Raw genomic sequence first — 13,424 nt, 5'->3', positions numbered from 1 at the left:
CATTGCAGACCTGCTTCTTGGTGGTTCTCGGTTAACTCTTGATCACTCTGACCAATTTTCTCTCAGCAACAGGTGATAGCTTGCGTTTTCTTCCTGATCGTGGCAGCGACAAAACTGTGCCATGCACTTCAGTGTTTCCCATAAACTGCCAAGATACCTGTGGCGGTGGGGGCGTGGCTATGGGCGTGGTTACCATGACATCATCGAGTAATTTGCATAATTTACTACAATGATATGATTTTCTCTAAAAAGGCTCAAAAAATGTATACTTACTAATTAATAATAACAGTTTTGTTTTAAACGTCCATCCATCCATCCATCCATTTTACAATATAATTACAACACTTTATGTACATATTTTTATACAGATTTGAACAATAAGTTATTCACTGAAATATATTTATTAATTGTGGTTCTTACAAAAAATATATCTTATAAAAATATAAAAGCTAAAATGTCTCTTAAAGCTCTGCCCCTTTAATTAGTACATACTAAATAATTTAACTTTAGCCTACTACTACAACCATATTACACTGCTCAAAAAAATTAAAGGAACACTTTGAAAACCCAAAAGATTTCAATGGTGAAACATTTCTTTTTCGGATATCTATACTGATATGGACAGTTTAATGTCTCAGGAACAAAAGGATGCCACATCTTTTGATGGAAATAAAAGTTTTCAGCCTACAGAGGGCTCAGTATATAGACACCCCAAAAATCAAAGTGAAAAAATGATGTGGCAGGTTCGTCCATTTTGCCTAAATTCAATTTCTGCAACTCAAAATGATTTTCAATATCTTGTGTGGCCCCCACGTGCTTGTATGCAGGCTTGACAACGTCGCGGCATGCTGCTAATGAGACGACGGATGGTGTCTTGTGGGATGTCCTCCCAGATCTGTCTGAGGGCATCAGTGAGCTCCTGTAAAGTCTGAGGAGCAACCTGGTGGCGTCTGATGGACGCCAACATTATGTCCCAGAGGTGTTCTATCGGGTTTAGATCAGGTGATCGTGAGGGCCATTCAATTGTGTCAATTCCTTCATCCTCCAAAAACTGTCTGCATACTCTTGCCACATGAGGCCGGGCATTGTCGTGGACCAGGAGGAACCCAGGACCTACTGCACCAGCGTAGGGTTTGACCATGGGTGCAAGGATTTCATCCCGATACCTAATGGCAGTCAGACTGCCGTTCTCTAGCCTGTAGAGGTCTGTTGGTCCCTCCATGGAAATGCCTCCCCTGATCATCACTGACCCACCACCGAACGGGTCATGCTGAATGATGTTGCAGGCAGCATAGCGCTCTCCTTGGCTTCTCCAGACCTTTTCACGTCTATCACAGGTGCTCAGGGTAAACCTGCTCTCATCTGTGAAAAGCACAGGGCGCCAGTGGCGGACTTGCCAATTCTGGTGTTCTATGGCAAATGCCAATCGAGCTCCACGGTTCTGAGCAGTGATCACAGGGCACACTACAGGACGTCGTGTCCTGAGGCCACCCTCGTGAAGTCTGTTTCTGACTGTTTGGGCAGAGACATTCACGCCAGTAGCCTGCTGGAGGTCATTCTGTAGGAATCAGGCAGTGCTCAACCTGTTCCTCCTTGCACAAAGCAGCAGATAACGGTCCTGCTGATGGGATGAGGACCGTCTACGGCCCTGTCCAGCTCTCCTAGAGTAACTGCCTGTCTCCTGGAATCTTCTCCATGCTCTGGAGATTGTACTGGGAGACACATCAAATCTTCTTGCAACAGCACGCATGGATGTGCCATCCTGGAGGAGTAGGACAATCTGTGCAACTTCAGGAGGGTTAAGAAATCGCCTCATGCTCCCAGTGGTGATAATGACTCTAGCTAAAGCCAACACTTGTGGAAAAACAGTTAAAAAAGATCAAGAGGGAGGAACTTGAAATGGCCTCCACCTGCAAAACCAGTCCTGTTTTGGGGGCCATCTCGTTGTTGCCCCTCTAGTGCACCTGTTGTTAATTCCATCAACACCAATGCAGCTGAAACTGATTAACAACCCCCTCTGCCACGTACCTGACCAAAACCTTATCAGAAAAGTGCAATTGAATTCATGCCGTACCCTGATAAAAAACTGTTCCTTTAATTTTTTTGAGCAGTGTATTTACCAGCAACATAAAGTGAAACAGAGGCAGAGGTGTCCTGCCACAGTCAGTAACAAATAAACAGAAAACAGTAGTGGTGGTAGATAGACACAAAGCTTCATCAAACATCTGATCCACTGAACAAAGAGCTCCAAAAATCTTGATCCTACACTTCTCTTTTGTAAAGTAAATCTGAACAGCCGATATGGGCATCTACATCAACTATATGATTTGCCTGAGAAGCTGGACAGGACAAAAAAAAAAAAATAATTAAAAAAATAAAAAATTTAAAAATTTAAAAAAATTAAATAAAAATACATCTATTTGTGGCGGCCTTAATTCTTTCGTGGCGGGCCGCAACAAATAAATGAATGTGTGGGAAACACTGCACTTTATACTTACGAACAATTGTTTGCAAAGTTGCTCTTGGGACCTTAAGCTGCTTTGAAATGGCTCTAAGTGACTTTCCTGACTTGTTCAAGTCAAAGATTAGTTTTTTCAGATCGGTGCAGAGTTCCTTTGACTTTCTCATTGTCGCATTTGTAACCGAGTCTAATGACTGCATCACATGAGGTGTCGTCAATCATAATCACTCACATGAAGTTAAAAGGCCATGCCATGAAGCTAATTAGATTTGATTGTAACTTAGTACAATACTTAGTGTTAACATTTTGTAAGGCGAAACGTAAGACAGACAGCTTAGTGTCATACGTGCAAATGACATAACTGGACAGCAGTCAGTGTTGGGCCGCATATCTCCCACCTAGGCCTTCAGTGATGTCCGACTTCAATGAATACCTCTCAAAATACCATCATTTATGTCACCACATGACCATTACTGGAGAAATAATATACAGAAACACATTTACGCCCTATAACAGTGTACAAAACTGGTTATTTTCTGGCGCATTTAAAAATCAATAAACCCGCATCAGCAAATAAAAAATATCTTATGTGGTACTGTCAAAATTAAAACAGCAAAAAACATAATATCAGGTATTGGTAAGTGCTCAACTTCAGCTTAAACCCTTTTTGTCTGTAAATTTGTCACAATTTATGAATTCATGGATGTAAAACTGTTTATTTTGTTGACCACTGACCGAAGAATTAATAAACAAGTGTCAGTTCAATTGTTTACTGTATCCATCCTTATTCAACGCAGACATCACCAGTACAATACATTTTACTGTAATTTGTTTTCAAGTAAAAAAAAAAAACATATTTCAAGGTGTGGCGGTAGTAAAAATTACATTAATTTACACGAATAGGAAACCCCGAGTACAATACTTACAGTCTTAACATTTTGTAGGGCGCAACGTAAGACAGACAGCAAGGACAGACAGGACCAACACACCAAGTAACTGGGTCAAATTACATTTAATTTGAATACAACCACACCGAACACTGACTTACCATATTTGCATACCGGTATATGCAGTCAGATTAGTTCAGCCTGATAATTAAAAACATACCAAGTCCATCCATGCTTCAATGTATTAGTTTATGGACTAGTAAGTCTACTGGCTGTCACAGTGATGTCAACATACACTATATTGCCAAAAGTATTTGGCCACCTGCCTTTACTCACATACGAACTTGAAGTGCCATCCCATGGAATTGTCCAAAATGTTTTGGTATCCTGGAGCATTCAAAGTTCCTTTCACTGGAACTAGGGGGCCAAGCCCAACTCCTGAAAAACAACCTCACACCACAATCCTGCGCACCCACTCCACCAGACAATTGAGGGACAGCAGAGTTCATACTCCAACAGGCTCCTTCAGCTTCGTTCCCACAGTGTTCGATTCAAGAACTCCTTCATTCCGCACTCCATCCAGCTGTATAATCACTCGCCATACAGCAAAAGATGATATCTGTCTATTACCTGACACCTATGTTAGCTACTTCTTTGTTTTTAATGTCTATTTTCTGCAGGATTTACTCTATTTTTGCTGCAGCTGTCACGTATACTGTAATATTGTACATGGTAATTGTTATACATTGTATATATGATATAGACATAATATAATATATCAGTATATATAATATATTGTACATATATTATGTAAATATTACGTATATATGTTATATTTTATATCGTTATATTTAGTCTATTTATACCGGCATTGTCCTTTCCATCCTTACACTTTCCATCATTGTAACTGAGCTACTGTGTGGAACAATTTCCCTTGTGAATCATTAGTTTGTCTAAGTCTAATTCCTCCTCCACCAAATTTCACACTCGGCACAATGCAGTCCGAAATGTAGCGTTTTCCTGGCAACCTCCAAACCCAGACTCGTCCATTAGATTGCCAGATGGAAAAGCGTGATTCATCAGTCCAGAGAAGGCGTCTCCACTGCTCAAGAGTCCAGTGGCGACGTGCTTTACAGCACTGCATCCCACGCCTTGCATTGGACTTGGTGATGTATGGCTTAGATGCAGCTGCTCGGCCATGGAAACCCATTCCACAAAGCTCTCTGCCTTCTGCACGTGGGCTAATTGGAAGGTCACATGAAGTTTGGAGCTCTGTAGCAACTGACTGTGCAGAAAGGCTTTGCATTATGCGCTTCAGCATCCGCTGACCCATCTCGGTCAGTTTACGCGGCCTACCACTTGGTGGCTGAGTTGCTGTTGTTCCCAAACTCTTCACTTCTCTTATAATAAAGTTGACTTGGAATATTTAGTAGTGAGGAAATTTCACGACTGGATTTGTTGCACAGGTGGCATCCTATGACAGCGGCCCATTCTTTCATAAATGTTTGTAGAAACAGTCTCCATGCCTAAGTGCTTGATTTTATACACCTGTGATTAGGACACCTGATTGTCATCATTTGGATGGGTGGTCAAATACTTTTGGCAATATAGTGTATATAAATATGTCAACACCCGGTCTCACGTCAACAAGACTTATTGGCATATTATAAGAAAAGCTGCTGAAAATAATTGAATTACAAGTTGACTTAATTTACTCAGCTGGCACTGACGCCTCCTTAAACAGTAGTTAGCTAGCATGCTCGGTTAGCCGCTCAATATTTCAGTTAGCTGAAAGAAAACCAGCACAAAAGGTGTTTATAAGTGAAAGCGTTTAAAAAGTAGCACACCGTCGCAGATTTGGTGGGAAGCGAGACTGCGTGGACATATTTTTGAAGTTTTACAGGGTTAAATGCTGTACTCACATGTTGTCTTCCCCCGGCTGACAAGAGAGACAAGAAATGATGCAAGTTGGCGTCAGCGTGAGCGGAAGTGACGTCAAGTTCAAACTGACGTTGGCTTCAAGATAGAAATCCGAAGTGGGAATTTCTACACTCGCGGTTGGGGGAACGCAACCTGGCGACTTTGTAAAGTCCGCGATCCTCAGTATGACACACTGATTCATTTTGGAGCGTCGAAAAACAGTCATAATGTGTCTGGACTCTTTCTGTCCATCCGTGGTCGTCATGTTTGCATTTACAAAGTTCGTTATGCTTTCAATTGCGGTAGTAAAGCCTCGATATCCAAGCGACATCAAACTACACACTCTGTAATATGCAATACATGTAGGCTTGTGTTGCGCTTTCATTAGCTTTGTAGTTTTGCAGTGCGTACTGTGCAAACAAAATTTGAATGTATTTTTTTGTTCAATAACTTCCTGGGCAATTGTAATTATTTTTGACTGACAATTCTTGATTTAAATATAAAGCTGATGTCTGAGTATATGCTCTCTAAAAATAAATGCGATTTTGAGGAGCCGGTTCTTCTGGTTGGGCTGCAAAACTTCTCCCTAGATTGTTTTTTTGAATTAACAAAATACATTTATTTATATTTATAAATGGTTGATTTATATAGGCCAGTAAGGTAAAGTTTTGTAAGACCTTGTCAGATAAAAAACTTTACCTTACTAGCCTATATATAATCAACCATTTATAAATACCCATCAGTAGGCTAAATGAACGTCAACATAAATGTATTTATATTTTAAAACTACAATTACATATACAGTATTTACGTTTTTTCATTATTTAGATTAGATATATCTAATTTTTGAATGTATATTTAATAATATTGATAGAAGACTCAGCTGAACAAGTCAAAATGATCCAATTTGATTCTTACTTGTAAATTCCAAACTATTTGGTGAAGCAACACAACATATTACACACCAAAATGTGAATTAAAAATGTGTAAAACAAAGTCTGCAGTCTAAAATGATGTAGCAAGGTTCCTTCGTGTGCTGATTAGAAGGCAGCTCGGTCACTTCTAAGAGGCGATGAATGTTCTTTCATGTCTTTGTTAAAATACTAACATACTGTGTTAAAACTCTTGGTAATGTATACGCAATGACTCCAGGTGACCCTGATTATGAATTTATCCTATTATTAGAGGTAGTATTTTTGCAAAGGTCCAATAAATATTATGAATTTATTCTATTACTTGAGGTAGTATTTTTGCAAAGGTCCAATAAATCCATCAGCAATGTTGACAATCTATGAGTGAAATTTGGTGAACTGGTTCTTTCATTAAAAAAGTAACTACAAAAAATAATTAATCAGTCTTGTCTTAATTACACTTATGGAAACAAATACATAGTGCATTAGATACAATTGTGCATTTTTCAATTCCTCAATTTTAAGTCAAGCAGAAAACTAAAAAGATACTGACTGCCTACAATCAAAAAAATACCAGAAACATAAGGCATTTTTTAACAAAGCATAGCTTTATTGTGACAGTGACACAGATGTGTGACTAGAAAACAGACTATGGTGCGACTGCAGGCGCTGCAGCTGCTGCTGCTGCCGCTGCCACTGCCGCTGCCTTCCTTTGTGCCCTCATGCCTTTCTTGTTGTGTTTCTTGGCAAAGCGCATGTTCCTCAGGAACTTGGGGTCCATCTGTAGACCAAGGAAAATAAGTTAAAATTGCACTTAAAAAACATACTAGTATATGGCCCTCAATGAAGTCTTGACACATCATAAGACCAAAACAACAGTTATAGTGAAGCTGTGTGCTATTGTAGCTAAAGGTGTGTTCCATTTGTACTGGGAAGTAGGAATTTCAACTGGCACGCCCTCTGAAGACACTTTCTATTTGGAAAGTCGGAGCATTCTTACCATCCCCAAGTTGGCTTCAAAGATGGCTGCTCTGAATGTCAACAATAGAATATCCATTATGAGCACTTCTGATTAGTTTTTGTTGCACTAAATCAGCCATATATGATGTATTGCTGGATGTGTATAGATGCTAACGTTACATGTGGTATATACGTTCACATTGCTCGCAATAGTCGGTTTCCTCTTCATGCACCGTATTTGAATGTTACAGAAAAAGTGCATATTTTCTCCTAAGTTGTTTGTATCCAGACAAGGCAAGCGCAAAAATAGCTTTTGTTGATTGAGGCCATCTTGATGAATGCTCACAACTTGGCTGTGACATCATTCCCATCTCTTGACTTCAAACTTCAGATCAGAAATACTTTATTAATCCCAGAGGGGAAATTAAAATTTTCAGCAGCCGAGGTAAATGAAACACCTGAAGAGTTTAGTTGGTCCACTCAATTGTGCTTCCTGCACACGGTCAAATAGCAGATTTTTCAGCACAAGTGCATGCTTGTTTTTTCTATTACAAAGTGGGAAGCTTGTAAATTAAAGCAGTGCAATAAACTGATTACATCTGCTTGTGCTGCAGGAACATAGCACCTTGTGACTGCAGGCCTACTGTTGTGTACCAAGTACTGTTTTTTGAAACACAGTTATTTGTAGTTCCATTACATTCTCAGTGACATAACATTGGCTGCAGAGCTAAAATATGCAAAAGTTATGTAACTACTTGCCACTTTTTAAAGTGTAAACAAACTCAGGCTGTAAGTCTTGATATAAAAATGACTTTGGTGCAAAACCAGGCTGGTGGACGAAGGCAATTCAATAGCAGGTTATGTGCTTCCTCTCACCTCCAAAGACATGCACCTGGAAATAGGCTGATTGGCAACACTAAATTGACACATTAAGCATTTCTTACATAATATCGATGTTGGCACCTTAATTTAAAGAGGTTATTGCTAAGTGTTCAATGTGATTTTAGAATTTTGCTTAGACTAAGTGTCTTCCATGGTTGTGTTGACATTTCCTTTCGGTCTTGATAGCTCAGGGGATTATAGCCAGAGAAAGGTTACAATTTAAATTAAAATGTTCCGATTTCATTTATTTTTCTCCTGCTCCTTATTTATGATAGGCAATAAAAAATCTCTAATTATTGATATCAACCAATAAAAAACACTTATATCGTGATAGTTTTCAGGCATATTACCCAGCCCTAGTGTATAGTACTGGTAATGAATGCTTCACTACAATGTTTGCATCTGTGTGAATGCATCATGTAAGGCTGAAACGACGCGCAGACGTCATCGGTTACGTAAATACGTCGACGCCGTTTTTGTGCGTCGACGCGTCGCATATTTACGTCACACTACCGTCATGGCGAAGCGCAAAGCAGACGCTCAAAGCAGACGATGCGAGCGGTGCGAGCGAGGGGGGAAAAGCATGCCAAAAGTGGTCAAAAGTGTGGGAGTATTTCAATAAACGGCCTAATAATGTTGTTGTATGCACACTGTGTCGAGCGGAAATGGCCTATCATAGCAGCACAACGGCTATGAACGAACATTTGAAAAGAAAACCATCAACTAGTCAATCGTCCGCGCGAGTATACGTTGTCATCATTACACAAAAACATGAATGTGTCATTTGTATCTGCTAGGGGTGTAACGGTACGTGTTTTGTATTGAACCGTTTCGGTACGGGGCTTTCGGTTCGGTACGGGGGTGTACCGAACGAGTTTCTAAGCTAAAGCTAACTTCAGCTGCTAAAGTCTTAACAAGCTGCTTCGCTCCTCTGCCTCTGTCTCAGCACGCAGCATTGTCCCACCCACACAACCATCTGATTGGTACACACGCAGCATTGTCCCACCCACACAACCATCTGATTGGTACACACGAAGCATTATCAGCCAATCAGCAGTGTGTATTCAGAGCGCATGTAGTCAGCGCTTCAGCGTGGAGCAGATAGGTGTTTAGCAGGTGAGCATCAGGCAGCGGACTCTCCCCAAATGATAATAAACACCTCCCAGTCAACTACTAGTAACATCACTATGAGCCCGTTGACCTTCTAGAAATATAAACTGCAGCTCAGCTCACTCGCAGTCCTGGCTTGAGGTGAAGGCTAATTAGCTCTCAGTTCCAGCCACATCGACCCCTTCTGAGCGCCTATTTTCAGCTGCTGGGAATATTGTAAACAAGAAAAGAAGCAGAGCATGTACACATGCTAACCTTTCTTCATTACAACTGTTAGTCACTCACTGGAATGAGTAGAATTGGTTATTGTGTACTGTGTTGGACTGGATGTTTATTTTGCACATTTTAAAAGCAATACTTAATGTTTACAGTGCTCCAGAATATTTAGATTGGCACTTTTTTGTATTGGATGTTTATCTTTATTTTTGCACATTTTAGCAAATAATCAATACTTTCACTTTTGTTGAAATGTTTACACTGTTGTTACAGAATATTTCGTTTTGCACTTTTTTGTATTGGATGTTTATCTTTATTTTTGCACATTTTAAAGCAAAATAAGCAATACTTTTACTTTTGAAATGCTTATACTATTGCAGAATATTAAGATTTGCACTGGATGTTGACTTTTATATTTGCACATTAAAAAGCAAATAAGCTACTTTTAATTTTGTTAAATGTTAAAAGTTTTAAATGTTTACATTGTTACATAATATTTAGTCATGTTGTTGTCAATGTTGACTGAGTGGCCATACTTCTTTTTTTTTGTAAATAAAAGCCATGCCTTTTGAAAAAACGGGCCTACATTTATTTTTTCATCTTCATTTTAAATAAAAAAATAATCGGTAAAAGGACAAATAATCTATAGATTAATCGAAAAAATCTATAGATTAACCGATTAATCGAAAAAAAAAATAATCTATAGATTAATCGATAGAAAAATAATCGTTAGCTGCAGCCTTAGCATCATGGCACCTCTTAACATAAGATGTACAGTCCAAGTATGAGCAAGTTACAGTGATGTCAGCACCCTTTGGAAATAAAAAGGAACATTTCTATCAGCAGAAACTGCTGCCAAGCAAACCCGAAAGAACATTTTGAAAATCAAGAATACATTTCCTGCAGTTGGGGGTTAGAGTTCAATGTTTTTATTTTGTTTTTATATAAATGTTTTTCCCCCCAAAAAATGTTTAGTTTTGTTGGTAGGTATTTTACAAAAATGTTCATCTTGGAACATTGTATGTAAAATTTTATAACACGCATGCAGAAAACGTTTACCATTCGGCAATCGTTATCCTGTAGCCACGCCCCTTTGGGTAATATACTTCCGGTGTTGTGACCTCTGTTTACAATCGGCCGCGTCAAAAATACACCTTGCTGGCAACTAATAAATGCTCTAGAACTACAATTGCTTCAAAACTAACAGTGTTTGGTTTGTAATCATCCAAACATAATTAGCAGCAAAGTGGACGGCCACCAACGTTGTGGCTTAGAGACTGAACGGAGGCGACAACAAGTAAACTAGTTAGCAAATATCAGCTCATTTAGAATTTGATGCCTGCAACATGTTTCAAAAAAGCTGGCACAGGTGGCAAAAAAGACTTAGAAAGTTGAGGAATGCTCATTAAAACATTTATTTGAAACATCCCACAGGTGAACAGGCTAATTGGGAACAGGTGGGTGCCATGATTGGGTATAGAAGCAGCATCCATGAAATGCTCAGTCATTCACAAACAAGGATGGGGCGAGGGTCACCACTTTGTGAACAAATGCGTGAGCAAATTGTCGAACAGTTTAAGAACAACATTTTTCAACCAGCTATTGCAAGGAATTTAGGGATTTTACCATCTACGGTCCGTAATATCATCAAAATGTTCAGGGAATCTGGAGAAATCACTGCACGTAAGCAGCAAGGCGGAAAACCAACATTGAATGCCCGTGACCTTCGATCCCTCAGGCGATACTGAATCAAAAAGGTATATCACCACATGGGCTCAGGAACACTTAAAAAAACCACTGTCAGTAACTACAGGTCATTACTACATCTGTAAGTGCAAGTTAAAACTCTACTATGCAAAGCGAAAGCCATTTATCAACAACACCCAGAAACGCTGCCGGCTTTGCCGGGCCCGAAAGAGTGCGGGTACTAGACTGGTGTAGTACCAGGCCCTGGGCTCATCAAAGATGGACTGATGCAAAGTGGAAAAGTGTTCTGTGGTCTGACAAGTCCACATTTCAAATGTTTTTTGGAAATTGTGGACGTTGTGTCCTCTGGACCAAAGACGAAAATAACTATCCGGATGGTTAAAGCCACAAAGTTCAAAAGCCAGCATATGTGATAGTATGGGGGTGTATTAGTGCCCAAGACATGGGTAACTTACACATCTGTGAAGGTACCATTAATGCTGAAAGGTACATACAGGTTTTGGAGCAACATATGTTGCCATCCAAGGAACGTCTTTTTCCACAGACACCCCTGCTTATTTCAGCAATGCCAAGCCACATTCTGCACGTGTTATAACAGCGTGGCTTCGTCGTAAAACAATGCGGGTACTAGACTGACCTGCCTGTAATCCAGAACCGTCTCCCATTGATGATTCCGGTATAGTTTGTCCCCTGCCGGTGGAGTTGCTTCACTACATAACTTCGATTTTTAAGTTGATCATTTATAAATGTAAAAAACACTTTTTACCACTGGATTATCAAAAACCGTACTAATTACGGGTAAAACCGTAGTTGTTGGCAGGTATGGCAGAGACAGATCAAGATTTTAACACATTGTAGCTAGTCAAAAACAAATTATTGTACACATATAAAAAATACTGATTTAAAATTTTAAACGGAATAACCACATGCCTGATGAAGAGGAACAACAGACGCTATTGTAGCGACTTACAGCCTACACACTACATTAAATAAATGCAGTTAACACTACTGTGACATTGCCATATGTAAACATACATCAATTAATTGTATATGGCTACTTTATTGCTACAAAAACTAATCAGAAATGTTAACAGATATTATAAAAACAGACATCATTGTCTACAACCAGAGCAGCCATCTTTGAAGCAAACTCGGGGATGGTGAGAGTGCTCCGACTTGCCAAGTTAGAAATTCAACTGCAAGGGGGCGTTCCAGTTGAAATTCCAACTTCCCAGTTCCAATGTAACGCAGCATTAGCCATACAATATGGCCGCACAGTAAATAGGCGTAGCGATCTTAGTATTGAATGAGACACCTGATAACTCTTATTACATTAACCACAATGAAACAATAGTGACGTACCCCCTTCAATGACTCATAACGGTGAGATCTGGGCTTCTTGATGCCATTTCTGTGGGCTTTACGAGCTGGAAACAAAAACAAAACATTATTCTGCAAAAAAGTGCCTCCTTGGCGTGCATGCATATAAACAGTTATAGATGCTTACTTACATTGGTTGTGAGTTGTGTGATTCTTCGACTTTGCCATTCTGACTGGATGAACTACAAAAAACAAGTGCATAATTTAACATTAAGCTCGGTTTGCTTACAATTATAAGCATTTGCTGTGCACACATCTTAGCATCGATAGATAGCCAGACTGAAAAGAAGAGTCAACATGGCATAATTAATCGTAATTCTTTAATATTTACAGTACATAAGCAGCTTATATGCACCCCGGTTTGAAAACAATAAAACATTATTGTTATTAGCGGAATGTGATCAGTAGCTTGCGCTAGGTAGGTATGCTAACAAAATACTATTTGCCCTAAAAATGGGTGGAATCAATAAAATGACGCATGATATATACGCTTTGTAATGTTCTCTATCATATTCACTGATCGTTTGTGTGTAGACTACAGTAAATGAAGCAGATTGATATAGATTTCAAAAGTGAATCGACATTAGGTTTGCGTGTACCTGACACACCAACGGACGCCAACCGGAAGAGGAAGAAAGTCAGACCCGGAAGTAAATAATAGCTTCATCCAGCGAGGAAGAGCAGACTGTTTGACGTCATGACACTGACCCCTACTGGCAGTTAGGGGAAGGGAATTTCCCCAGCCAGCCACTAGATGTCGCTCTGTGTTTGCACTATTTCATTATATTTATATTATAATAGTTTGCAGTATATTGAATTGTTTCTAACGGTTTGGCTGCTTAGTTTTTGGTACAGGACTTATGAATAATACATTAAATATTATTAAGTACATGCAGTAAATATTATTAGTAACATTATATTGCAGTAAATGAACAAAAATGACTTAAATAAATGTGCCTATGTCCTTGTATTATTGATGTGATACAGAAC

At 39.3% G+C, this 13,424-nt stretch overlaps 2 protein-coding genes across 2 annotated transcripts in view; both read right to left on the bottom strand.

Moving 5' to 3' along the window:
* LOC133643563 (isoleucine--tRNA ligase, cytoplasmic-like) overlaps window positions 1-5,406 on the bottom strand; it is a 144,789-nt gene extending 139,383 nt beyond the window's left edge. Inside the window, exon 1 of the mRNA XM_062038213.1 lies at window positions 5,271-5,406. The gene's annotated coding sequence lies outside the window, so the exon portion shown is untranslated. The remainder of the gene's footprint in view (window positions 1-5,270) is intronic.
* Window positions 5,407-6,768: 1,362 nt separating this feature from the next.
* LOC133643064 (large ribosomal subunit protein eL29-like) lies at window positions 6,769-13,114 on the bottom strand. Its single transcript, XM_062037475.1, has 4 exons — window positions 13,034-13,114; window positions 12,566-12,616; window positions 12,417-12,481; window positions 6,769-6,960 (listed from the first exon to the last, which is right to left on the bottom strand). Exons 2-4 carry the CDS (start codon window positions 12,600-12,602, stop codon window positions 6,829-6,831), a joined length of 234 nt encoding a protein of 77 aa, XP_061893459.1. The 5' UTR covers window positions 12,603-12,616; window positions 13,034-13,114; the 3' UTR covers window positions 6,769-6,828.
* Window positions 13,115-13,424: the final 310 nt, after the last annotated feature.

The sequence above is a fragment of the Entelurus aequoreus genome, linkage group LG26 (genome assembly GCF_033978785.1).
Source record: "Entelurus aequoreus isolate RoL-2023_Sb linkage group LG26, RoL_Eaeq_v1.1, whole genome shotgun sequence".
NCBI lineage: Eukaryota > Metazoa > Chordata > Actinopteri > Syngnathiformes > Syngnathidae > Entelurus > Entelurus aequoreus.
The sequence above is the reverse complement of the archived record's forward strand: the minus strand, read 5'-3'. Positions and strand labels throughout refer to the sequence as shown.

Excerpts from the sequence above, each read along its gene's own strand:
- LOC133643064 (XM_062037475.1), bottom strand. The coding sequence starts at position 12,602 with ATGGCAAAGTCGAAGAATCACACAACTCACAACCAAT. Across the intron at positions 12,482-12,565 it reads TCACACAACTCACAACCAAT|CTCGTAAAGCCCACAGAAAT; the intron begins GTAAGTAAGCAT and ends TTTTGTTTCCAG. Across the intron at positions 6,961-12,416 it reads GTTATGAGTCATTGAAGGGG|ATGGACCCCAAGTTCCTGAG; the intron begins GTACGTCACTAT and ends CTTGGTCTACAG.